At 35.1% G+C, this 12,579-nt stretch overlaps 3 protein-coding genes across 5 annotated transcripts; 1 reads left to right on the top strand and 2 right to left on the bottom strand.

Moving 5' to 3' along the window:
* Window positions 1-974: 974 nt before the first annotated feature.
* Window positions 975-4,239, top strand: LOC105961616 (uncharacterized). 2 transcript variants are annotated; one of them, XR_016031882.1, is made up of 5 exons: window positions 975-2,437; window positions 2,573-3,269; window positions 3,493-3,668; window positions 3,757-3,832; window positions 3,983-4,239. XR_016031882.1 is itself a non-coding variant. In XM_088819964.1 (5 exons), exons 2-5 carry the CDS (start codon window positions 3,212-3,214, stop codon window positions 4,066-4,068), a joined length of 303 nt encoding a protein of 100 aa, XP_088676090.1. In that variant the 5' UTR covers window positions 976-2,437; window positions 2,573-3,211; the 3' UTR covers window positions 4,069-4,239. The 2 variants fall into 2 exon arrangements, 1 of the variants encoding a protein (XP_088676090.1); XM_088819964.1 differs by having other exon boundaries at window positions 976-2,437; window positions 3,586-3,668.
* A 406-nt stretch (window positions 4,240-4,645) lies between these two features.
* On the bottom strand, window positions 4,646-9,292 carry LOC105963468 (prohibitin-1, mitochondrial). Of its 2 annotated transcripts, XM_088819963.1 has the most exons (7): window positions 8,955-9,292; window positions 8,191-8,220; window positions 7,493-7,680; window positions 6,435-6,551; window positions 5,984-6,154; window positions 5,221-5,433; window positions 4,646-5,103 (listed from the first exon to the last, which is right to left on the bottom strand). In XM_088819963.1, exons 3-7 carry the CDS (start codon window positions 7,667-7,669, stop codon window positions 4,912-4,914), a joined length of 870 nt encoding a protein of 289 aa, XP_088676089.1. In that variant the 5' UTR covers window positions 7,670-7,680; window positions 8,191-8,220; window positions 8,955-9,292; the 3' UTR covers window positions 4,646-4,911. The 2 variants fall into 2 exon arrangements, with proteins under 2 accessions (XP_088676089.1, XP_012843329.2); XM_012987875.2 differs by lacking the exon at window positions 8,955-9,292 and having other exon boundaries at window positions 8,191-8,346.
* A 458-nt stretch (window positions 9,293-9,750) lies between these two features.
* On the bottom strand, window positions 9,751-10,442 carry LOC105963469 (histone H2B). Its single transcript, XM_088819961.1, has one exon. It carries the CDS (start codon window positions 10,344-10,346, stop codon window positions 9,900-9,902), a length of 447 nt encoding a protein of 148 aa, XP_088676087.1. The 5' UTR covers window positions 10,347-10,442; the 3' UTR covers window positions 9,751-9,899.
* Window positions 10,443-12,579: the final 2,137 nt, after the last annotated feature.

The following is a 12,579-nucleotide window of genomic DNA, read 5'->3' as shown; positions in this document are numbered from 1 at the left end:
GAGTGTTGGAACGGTGTACTCATGTAATGCTCGTTGACGAGGTGGTGGATTAATGAGTTGTTGTTGCTCTTGCTCGTTGACGATATTTCCTGCCGCATTCGGTAGGCGCCATTGGTCCTCTCCCCTACGATTATTCTCTTCTTCCATTCGCATAAAAAGTACCTAAACAAAAATAATAAAAATAAAATAAGCAAAGAAAATAATTAAATAAAATAAATAAAACGGCTGAAGTAAGAAAAATTGCTCAAATTTAATATTAGGATAAATAGATAATTTAGCCGTATTCCCCGGCAACGGCGCCAAAAACTTGTTGGGTGCTAAATACCCACACGCAAGTGCACGTATCGCAAACAAGTAGTAAAGTAGACTCGTGAGAGTCGGATGTCGATCCCACAGGGAATACGCAAATTATTTAATCATAAGTACCAAATTCTAACAATTATGATTTTTATCCAGCCTACGCAAAGTTGTCAAATTTAATCAACTAAATAATTAAACTAATTACGAAAGCAAATAAACACGAGAAGATATCAAAATAAACGGACCTAGGATTTTATCTTCCCCCTATGCAAGAATTGCTCACCCAAAACCCCTCAATTATGAAATATATGATTCATGATTATTAACCCGAGACACTAATTTACTCATAACCCGCTGTCGCGTGTATTATGAGCCTATTATTCATAAACGGTTCACTATATGTCTATGCAAACAAATTATGAATAAAGCATTAACTAACAAGTCTCGTAAATGGCTACCTAAGGTGATATCTATATGTCTACGACACCACATGCAATTGACACACTCATCCGGTGAAAACTACTCGAAGGTTCTTCTAATTACCGTCTAATTATCAAAATAGCTCTGTCGAGTCAATCTCAATAATCACAGATAAAGCACATAAATTGATCAAGTTCATGCACTAACAATCATAACAAGTAGAAGAAATAATCATAAAATCATAATTGCATAATCTCAAGAAAAAGGGTTCGCAATCCCTACATAGGGTTCCAACAAAATCCTAGATTAAAAATTTAGCTACGCATAATGAAAAACATAATAAAAGTAATAAAAGTCATAGATTAAGAAAAGATATGTGAAAGAAGAATTATGATGAAGAGTTGTCAATTCTCCGTTTTCGATTCTTCGTTCTCTCGCTCCTCTCGCTCCAAGGTTGTGTCGAAAGTCCTTTGATTCGTGCTTGGTTTGGGCTTAAATAGATGTCCCAACTTGGTAGATGATTTTAGGTTTCCTTGTGTGTTTAAAAGTCCAAAATTGTCTCCAGCGTGATTTGGCACGGCCGCGCGAAAATCAGTGCAATTCTCGCACGGCCGCGCGAGAATCGCCAAACCTTCTGCCCAAATTCAGCATTTGGCACGGCCGTGCGGGCCTGTTTTCAGCCAATTTTCAGCATATTTTTGATTATTTCACTTTTGGCCCATATTTTCTCCAAATTTGCAGTTTTGACCCCAAACTTTTCCAATTCTTCAATTTATACCTAAAATGCAATAAATCAACTTTTTAAGCACCAATTATCATTAAATCACACCAAAAACTCAAATAAAAAGATATGATAAAGTGTAAAAATATACACTTAACAGCGAGCCCGGGTAGCATGCTGGCATTGAGAAATTGACACGTGTGCAAAAGATGTCTGCAACTACACATCGGCCAGTATGTCGTGGCCATGACAGAGCTGCGGCAGATACCGTACAATCTGCTGGTGAATTACTTCGACTGGAAGATCAGGGTACATATATTATTGCTACAAAGTTCAGATGCGCGACAATGATTGGTCATACTTGATTCATGCTGGTAGATTAGGTCATCAGTACATTATTAATTAAATCTTCTAATTATTAAAATCTCTTTTTCTTTTTTTTTTAAACTTTCACTCCTAATTATCCTCCATATTATTTGTAATTTTGTTTTTTAATTTCCATCGCTCCTAATTTTCAGCCCTAAAATTTCAAATGCACAACTAATTAAATCTTCTAATTATTAAAATCTCTTTTTCGTTTTTTTTTTGTAACTTTCGCTCCTAATTTTCAGCCATAAAATCTCTAATGCACAACTAATTAAATCTTCTGAATATTAAAATCTCGTTTTTTGTTTTTTTGTAATTTTTTTATTTTATCTCCAATATATTTTTTGTATTATTTTATCTCCAGCATATTTTTTTATTTTTTATTTGTTTTCGATTTTTATCACATTTTTAATATTATTTTATCTCCAACATAATTTTTGTAATTTTTTATTTATTTTCCATCTCAATTTTTTTGGTCCGATTTTCCAGATTCCCAAAGACTTCCAACACTTTCAACTTCTCTCTCCCACTTCAACACGTTTATATTTTCTCTTCATATTTATATCCGACCTCTCAACTTCTCAACCCATTCATATTTAGCTATTTTGCAAAGTGAAACCAGAAGATAGGGTAAGGATTCTCCCTTTCACCTTTTTTTTCACTCCCTCTGTACATTTTATTTGCATTTGTATTTTTCTCTCATGTGTTTGTATTGCACCCTTTCATTTTTTTTTATCAATTCGTGGACTTTGGTAATCAAGTCAGGTTCGGAGACGTCCTCTGGAAGGTCGATATCGAAAGACTTAATACCCAATTTAGCACAGGCTTTCCTTTTCATAATGCTTCAATTGGTGGATTCACAAATAATAAATGAAACAAGGTAAGAAGCTTCGTAAAATTAAGAATTTTAAGCTGCAGGCGGTCGGATGTGAAGATAGATAAAGATTGTGGGTGTTGCTGCAATTTACGAAAGTTCTAACAGCAGGGAAGAGTTTTTTCAATAATTACAGCTTGACCCCCGTTTTGGCTATAATGCAATTTCCGGAAGTTTCTCAGTCAGGTAGGAGTTTTTTTCAATAATTACAGATTGACCCCGTTGTGGCTATGATGCAATTTCCGGAAGTTTCTCAGTCAGGTAGGAGTTTTTTCAATAATTACATATTGACCCCCGTTTAGAGGGTTTTTCTGCTAAGTGAGAGAAAGATGGGGTTGAAACCCATAGACTATTTAGATATTTTCATATTAGAAATTTTAGCAGGGAAGTGTTTAATCAATAATTACAGTTTGACATCCATTGTGGCTATGATACAATTTTCGGAACTTTCGTAAACTGGCAGGAGTTTCTTCAATAATTAATATAAAAAAATATATGAATAATGTATTGCTTTCTATTTACTGTGGCAAATGGGAAACCAGTTGTTGACGACCCTATCATGGAAATCCACTGCTATTATCAAGCAAGGTATAATAGTTTTTAACTTTATTGTTGTTAATCTTCAGTTTCCTTGCAATTAGATATAAAACTTGCTATCTTGACTTTATCTGACGTGAACATAATGTATGTGCTTTAGTATTTCAAATTATTTGTGCTGTGGTATTAATCATAAGTTTGGTAAGAACTATAATGTCTCTTGATTGTGGTTATTAAGTATCTAAGTGTATTACTATGTATATCATGTATGCAGTTGTATGAACACTCAATGCAATACATGTGATGGTAATCAATTGGTGGAAGGGATGCAGTACTGACTTCAAAACTTTTTCGTGTTTCATAATAGTTTCTATCGTTGGACTTGCAATCATGGCATTTTTGTTCCTGCACGAGCTGACATATTATATTTCGACATACACTGTACATCAGGTTCGTTTTGTTCGTTTACATAGTTTTTCTTTATTCTTACCTTAGCTTGTCATTATGGTTCTTAATACGGGATATAAAAACTTGGCAGATGTCAGTTGATTCAAAACGTGGAGAAACGCTTCCAATCCATATAAATATTACATTCCCCTCTTTGCCTTGTGATGGTTAGTCTTTTTAACCTCTGTTTTTCATTATCTTCTCCTATACCACTCCTTATGTCAAATCATTGGTTTTATGTGCTTCCGTGAAACTCTTATATTCTTAGTGTAGTCACATTTTCCACGTCTTATATTACTATGTGTGAATCTTTTCAGTTCTAAGCGTCGATGCAATCGATATGTCGGGGAAGCATGAAGTTGATCTTGACACAAATATATGGAAGGTTAGGAGAAGGGCTTAGTTACGATGCACGATGCAGAGATAGCATTTTCTGAAGATATGTTCGTCGATAAAATTTGCTTATTTTCTATTTTTTGTTTTGTGTAGTAAGTATACTTAGTTTACTATGTTCCACTGATGAATTATCAATGAATGATTCTAATAAAAAAATTCATCATACGAATACATCAAATGTTTGTGTATATACTTACAACATCAAAACATGCAATTTGTTGTCCCGTGCATCGCACGGGTACAATATACTAGTAATCAATAAAAAGAGAATTAGTTGCAATAGTAATTTAGTATTGTTAATACATTTTTTCATGTAATCAATACATATAAATAGTTTTCTTAATACGTGTACCGAAATTTTAAGCGACAATTATTTTTAGTCTAATTTCGTAATTTTAAGAAAACAATTGAACAGTAAAAAAAAAAAAAAAAAAAAAAAAAAGCGGGAGTGGTTATAGTTAAGCCAATTGACATACGCCATACAGTAAACCCTCGATAAATTAATACTCAATTAATTAATAACCTGGCTTAAATAATACATTATAGATTGTATATGAAAATATCATGAGAACAAAAAGAAAGAATTGGCATCAAATCATAATAAGGCATAAAGTTGAACCCAAGAACAAGCAGTTAACTTTTGTTCGACCAAACAAAAAAACATCATCAGAAAACAAATACTAAATTTAGTCTCCGATGCAATGTCGAATTCCTCTATTTCCGAGGTGGGGGGGAGAAACAGAGAAATACCGTTTTTTATGTCACTAATTACTCAAACGGCCAAAGTCAAAATTAAGATTTCAATAAGGAAAAGTCAACGATCCAATATGGAGGGCAATTTAGCCATTTACTACTTCTGAGCTGCCAAGGAGGTGAGATCGTGAAGGTTCAGCAGCAACTCGTCGGACTTGAGATACACCTTGTTGGTTGAAGATGCAAGAATGTGTGCAATGTCCTTCGATGCTTCGATTTTCCTAAGTGTGATAAATGCTGGATTGTTCGCAATTGCTTCTCCGATCAGCTGTGCACTCTTAGCCTCTCCCTAGTGGCAAAAAAAAAAAATTTATTGAATTTAGTCGAGTAAAATCGACCATAAGTTTATAAAGATGAAAAATGATATATCGAAAAAAAAAAGAACAATAAGCATTAGTTATTGTACCTGTGCTCGAATTATGGCACTTTGTTTGTCTTGCTCAGCCTTTTCGACCACAAACTTGGCCCTCTCAGCTTCTTGTGCCGCCACCTGTTTGGCTTCAATTGCAGCGGTGAATTCCCTACCGAAGGTCAAGCTGGTGATTGACACGTCATCCAATGCAATGTTGAAGGAGGCAGCTCTTTCTGTGAGTATTTTCCGTATTTCCCTACTCACATTCTGTATCAAGAAAAAATAGTGGTCAATGATATTTCAACCTAAATAAACTATTAAACTCCTTTGAACAATATGTGAATTATCACGGTGAAGTATATTAAACATTTAATTTTCATTCAACCTGACTTCAAGAAAGCTAGTGCCGTTGTCCTAACTGATGCATTTGACTAATCATTCAATAAGTCCAAATCAATGTCATATGACCCGTAAGTGCACTTCTTTAATCAGCACTTGTCACATATGAACTTTGCGTGTATGTATTCTTGTGCAGTTGACACATAATTTCTTACTCGACATTCTTTAGACCAAACTTTATTTAGTTACAAGGTGAAATCATTTGTCAGGTCCTCATTCTATAACGATCAACATATATCCAAACCAAACATTCATGTATGCTCAAGTATGGTGAAATTCAAGATCCACCTCAAATAAAAATAAATTACTCGAGCAAAAATGTATGTAACATGTTGGAAATGTAACAACTGCATAAACAATGCATACATGTACAGATAAATGCTTCCAAAAAAAACGTTTCAATGCGTTCCAAACGTACCTCTCTCTGGGTGAGAAGTTGGCTAGCGTTGAACTGGGCGACCACAGCTTTGAGAGTCTCGTGAATAATAGAAGGCAGTACTCTCTCGTTGTAATTTTCACCAAGAGTTCTATAAACAGTTGGCAACTGGTCCGGAATAGGACGAGTGAGAACCCGAAGACCAATTTTTACCTGCAAAAATCAATTAATTAGAAAATTTCGTTGTCAAGCTTACAGCAGAGCATGAAGACAAACAAAATTATTTTTAGCAAAAATGGCAAACATGTCTGGAATCAGATACAAAGGACAAAAAGAAGGCGTATTAAAAAAAAAAAAGACCCCTTACGAGAAAATATCGTAAAAAAATTCAAAGAAAAAAACCAGAAGATATCGAACTCTTTATGAGTTGACATCATTCGGCGTTAGCTAACACAGGCCCCTTACAAGAAAGTGAGAGGGATGTAAGATTTACCATCTGAAGGTCACGACTTCCTGAAGTACTCTCGACCAAATGGGGTCGTGCACGAACATCATAAATGACTGGCCTTTCAAACCATGGGATCATAAAATGCGTTCCTTCGGGATACACCTGCATATTCAGCATATACGAACAAAAAAACTGTGTCAACGTATCTCGAAAAGACGTACATACTTGAGCACAAGTGTAGTGTGTATACCAGTGAAAGTGACACTACAGTTTCTATACATGTCATTCAACCATGTAATAAATAGTCAGTCAAGTTGTTTACGAACTATCAACTGGAAATCGTAGAAAAAATCGAGCAGGTCAAAACAATTTTCAGCCCTTGAGAATTTTCTACCAAAGCTGCTGCCTTAGTGCATTAGCAAGACGTACACAGTACACCGCATAACAGCATATAAATCCTCCTAAATGAAATGAAGTACCTGAATTTTTATTAAGCAACAACCGTAACAAATAGCAAGCAACTACCTCAACAGCAAGAAATTGTGCGGCACTTCACACTTAATTTAGGATTAGTTGTTACACAAGAAAAAAACGAGAATACAGCGATCTACATATATAGAGCTTTAACTCTTCCTCAAATTTAACTAATTACCAATCTTCAGAATTGAATTGCCGATCTACATATATTGAGCTTTAACTCTTCCTCAAATTCAACTAATTACCAATATTCAGAATTGAATTGCGGAAACTAATACACGAGTCGCCAGAGCAACAAACACATCAGAAAATCAATTAAAATATCAGGTCAACTAGGGCAAGAACAAAAAACAATACGCAAAGTAATTTTTCTCATCAGTCGGTAATCGTGCAGCATTTTATATTTAATTTACGGCTTTCACAAACAGAAAATGAAAATACAACACATCTACATTCCGAGATTTAAAACCCCCTCGGATTTTACCAACACATATGCCAATTATTCCAGAAACAACAAACACTATTTGGAGTTAGTTGGATACACTAGGATAATTATAAAATCATAAAGAAAGCAAAATATATTCGAAAAATGAATCACAATATAAAGTACAAGACGAAGACGAAACCTCATCCTTAATTCCCCCAATTCGGTTGAAAACAATGGCGCGGTGGCCTCCTTCAACATTGTAGAGACTGTTAGCAACTCCATAAATGCCAAGCCCTGCAACAACTCCCAGCTTGATTAAGGCAGAAGCTGCACCCCCACCGGGCATATTTGGCATCTTCACCTTGTTCAGATTCATCTTCTACAACACTGCACACAATGAAATCACAATTTAATAATTAGGTAAAAAAAAAAGAAAAAATACGAAACAAGATAATAGCGACTGCAACACATCTTTCATGCTTCTATACACAGTAAAATATATAAACATTGTCATGAAATTTAAAGCGCGTTAACCGACACATCTCAAAATCTTCAACGATTGAACAAAATACTTCACCGAATCAACAAATACATCTAACACATATAAGGAGAAGAAGAAGAAATAATGAAATAGTATTTTCAGCAATTATACCATGAAAAAAAATCAAAAAAAAATTATAAAAAAACGGAAATCATCAGAGAATAATTCGTGTTTAAGAAGATCATCTCAACTAAAAATGAAAGCTCTGAAAAATCGTAGGACAATCGCAAATGGCAGAGATGCTACTCTATCTATAAACGTGAAATCAGAAAAAAAAAATCAACAAAAAACACAATCGGAAGGGAAAAAAAGGAAATGAGAACAATTGAAGAAGAGAGAGAAGTTTATTCCCATACCTTAGAGAGAGAAAATGCTTGACACTGAGTCTGCAAAAGAAAATGAAAATGAAAATGGAACCTAAGAGAGAGAAATGAGAAGGGTTTTTAGTGAGGTGAGTGTCTTGGAGAAGGGGTTTTTCTTTCCTCAGTTTCGGATTTGGGTAAATTCAAAACCTAATTCAAAATAAAATGAAATTAAAATTAAGATTAAAGAAAGAAAGAAATTAGAAAAATACTATTCTATGATGAATCCATTTTATAAATTTCAAAATATAAGAAATTAATTGTATTAAGACTTTCTTTATAATTTTTTTAATTATTGTATGTTCGGAGAAAATCGGATAAAACGGATCAAAATTGGGGACCTCGAAAAATGCCTTCCAATTTCGATTATAAATGTTTTGATATCAAGAATTATTTTTGTAATTCGAAAAACCACAAATTCTTTATAAATTTTCAGAAATTTTACCACATTTATAATTTTGAAGATGTTGGGGGATTTTTTAAAAGTTTTTTATTTTTCATTTGTATGGAAAAAAAATCTTTGGTCCACAAAAAATAGCGAGAATATATTTAAGAATTTAACTGAAAATTATTTTTTATTTGTAGGCAAATATTCTTTTCGGAAGTCCAAAACGCCTTCCGATCCAATTCCGATTTTTTCGGAATTCAAAAATTGATTCCGATTCCGATTTTTTTGGAAAATCGGGATTTTTCGGAACTCTTCATTTTCGGAATTTTCGGAAATTTTCGGAATTTTCCCAAAAAAGAAAAAAAAATACCCGATAGTGAGAGTGGCTTTGGTGGTGGTCGTCGGAGAGCCGGGAGGCGCTGGTGGTGGTGGTCTTCGGAGAGCCGGGAGACCTGGTGGCGATGGTGGTGGTTGGAGAATCGGGAGGCGCAAGTGGTGGTGGTCGTCGGAGAATTGGGAGGCGCTGGTGGTGGTGGTGGTCGTCGGAGAGCCGAGATGTGCTAGCGGTGGTGGTCGTCGGAGAAGGCGCTGGTGGTGGTGGGGAGAAAGAAAGGACGCAGATTGCTGAGAGAGATAGTCGGGAAATTAGGGGTTTGGAAGTAATTCTAATAAATTTTGAGTTTTGACTTTTGTATGTTTTAGAAAATTAAAAAATAATAATATGTCCAAATATATATATAAAAAATAATTGGAAAAAAAATATTAGTAATATACTAATATATATTACTAGTAATTAGTACAGACTGGGGATAGATACAAACGTATAGTATATATTATATATCGTAATAAATATTAATAATAATTGGAAAAATGGGAATAAATCGGAAAATCGGAATAATTTCGGATCGGAAATCGGAAATTCCAAAATTCTATTATATATTTCCAATTCCGATCCGATTTTTTTCGGAATTTTCAAAAATCGGAATTTCGGAATTCGGAATTGAAAAAGTCGTTCCAAAATCAAAATATTTCGGATCAGATTCGGCGGAAATCGGAATTTTTTCCACCCCTAGCTAATGACGCATTCACAGTAATTTTTAATTTTTTTATAATTTTCGAATGATTAAATATGAGATTTACACTGCAGATACCAAAATTTCAGAAAATTAAGAAAAACTACCAATGATTTGATTCAAAACAAGTAAATCAGCATAATTTTTTTACATCCACGGGTAAATCAAAAAAGTACCAAAAATAAAATAAAATCATAAACCCTAATTTCAGATCTACAAAAAAAAAAAAAAAAAAAAGCAATTTAAGAACTGGTGAATTTGGTGACGGCCTTGGTTCCTTCAGAGACGGCGTGCTTGGCCAACTCGCCGGGGAGCACCAGCCTCACGGCGGTCTGAATTTCACGGGAAGTGATGGTCGGCTTCTTGTTGTACCTCGCCAGACGCGCCGCCTCCTGCGCCAATTTCTCGAAAATATCGTTGATGAAGCTATTCATTATTCCCATGGCCTTGCTGGAAACGCCGATGTCTGGGTGGACCTGCTTCAGCACCTTGAATATGTAGATCTTGTACGTCTCCACGCTCTTCTTCGTCCGCTTCTTCTTCTTCTCTCCGGCGGCGGCGCCGCCGGCGTCCTTCGGTAGCTTCTTCCCGGCCTTGGGCTTCTTCTCCGCCGGAGACTTCTCCGCCGCCGGCGCTTTCTCGGCCGCGGGCTTCTTCTCCGCTGGCTTCTTATCTGCCTTTGGTGCCATTTCTAGAGAGAGAAAGTAAAGGTTGCTTTAGATTGAGGAAATTGGGGGAATTTTGGATGAGTGATGAATTGGTTGATTTTAGGCGGTGAGGGAGGTGGAGTTTATATTGAGTTTGGAATAAGAGGTGATTGGTTTAAGTTTGAGTGCGCGGATAAAGGATTTCGTCCGTTGATTAGGGTTTTTTGATTGAGCGGTGGAGATTGGATCTCATTTTGCCCTTTTAGACGATATGGATTTGAGTTCCGGGTTTTGAAACTGTTTCAATAATTTCATTTTGGCGCCCGCGGAAACAAATCTAGTTCATATTTTAATTAATTAAAATAGCTTTTTTTTTCAATTTAATATGTGCATTTCATTTATTAATTACTATTCTTGCTCTAAAATATTTATTTTTAATTCAGTAAAATCAATTATATGTGCTATATCAATACCAAAAAAATATTCATATATAGCTTGTATCAGTAAATTTGTATTGATATAGCTAAATTTATTATTATTATTATTATTATTATTATTATTATTATTATTATTATTATTATTATTATTATTATTATTATTATTATTATTATTATTATTATTATTATCTAACTTTGAGTATGATAAAATTTATCATTGATACCCCGTTCAAAAAACAAAAAATTAGGAAATTGGAGATGCTTTTGAAAATAAGAAGTGATTTATCAAACTGGACGCTCTACGCTTCCCCGGAGATTTGAAAATAAGTGTCGTATTAGTTTTTTGTTATTTGCGCGAACTGTAGAAATTCCGCATAAGCGCAAGGTCGAATTGGTCGAACGAAGTGGTGGAGTCTGGTGGAAAAAATTGAGGTTGTTTTGGAACCTACTTCGGACGATTCCTCTAAGTTCGGGTTCATGACTTCCTTCGGATCTTTCGAGGGAGTTTTCGTTCCCAGTTCTGATTCCAACTTTCATTTGATCTCCTCGATTCCCATCCCACCTGATTTAACCTATTCGCGAAACTTTAATACTATTACGGGTATTTTTTTATTTATTTTTTTTGGTAATGCAGGAACCCGCAGCCAACCATATAGGTGCACTGGGTAAACCTACACTCTCGTATAATAGCTTGCAAACCATACGAGAGATGTAAACCACACTAGGCTAACCATGTGTGACAAGCTCGACCTAGCGACCGTTGGCAAGGGGATTCGAACTTGGGTCAATTGACGCTTCTCTCGGGTATTGAATTTAAATATAGTGGATATGAGATAAAAACATAGGAATTAGAAAATGAGTAATAGGACGCTTCTCTCGATTGCTTCAGGAAATCGGCCTTTCGCCTTAACTCGATCCTTCTTCCCTCTAACGGTGCCATTCGATGGTACTAATTTTGTACCCTCAAGACCTCCCTTTCAAACTCTACTCCCTTTGACCGTTGAAGAATTTAACCGAACGCCGGACCTAGGGCCGACGGCGACGTAGGATGGAAAATAATAATAGAAGAGAGAATGTGAGAAGAGAGTGCAAAAAGTGTGTTATACTGATAATGATTCGTAATCCTAGTCGGGTTTTACATACTTGTTTATATATTATGGGGGTAAATTACAAACACCCCCTGATGTATGGTCAAATTACAAAAACACCCCTCTTGTTTGGAAAATTACAACCACCCCCTCAACTCCTCAAATTTAGTGAAATCTTCGAGATTATATGGAATATTATCACTTTTGTACCCGTTTTATCTCATTCAAACTCTACATTATGAAGCAAGATGATCATAATATGTGATTTTTAGTTTGTATATATCAGTTTTTGGTGTATAGGAAACTGTATTTTTACACAAAACGAGTACAAACTAGAGCAAATTTCACGGAATCTAGATGATTATGTTGAATTTGGCACCATAAGGGTGGAGGTGTAAGAAAAAATCATAGTTGAGGGGGGTAGATGTAATTATCCAAATAAGAGGGGGGTTTTTGTAATTTGACCATACCTCAGGGAGGTGTTTGTAATTTACCCTATATTATGGAGAGTTATATAAGACTTTCCGATTTTGTAACCTATTCATTTGTCCAGGACTTACATCAATTAGCTAATCAACAATCCTTATACACTTTCCTTATTTATTTTATTGAAATTATCCCAATATCTTCTTCTCCAACGACTATCTACGAACTCGAAATCGACCACCTGTTATTCCTCCTTTAGTACGATCCGATGAACGTTTGATGGGCTTTACCTGCCAGGTGTTTGCCGGCGACCTCTTTTATGTT

This window comes from Erythranthe guttata, chromosome 6, assembly GCF_056151865.1.
Source record: "Erythranthe guttata isolate IM_541 chromosome 6, IM_541, whole genome shotgun sequence".
Taxonomy (NCBI): domain Eukaryota; kingdom Viridiplantae; phylum Streptophyta; class Magnoliopsida; order Lamiales; family Phrymaceae; genus Erythranthe; species Erythranthe guttata.
The sequence above is the reverse complement of the archived record's forward strand: the minus strand, read 5'-3'. Positions and strand labels throughout refer to the sequence as shown.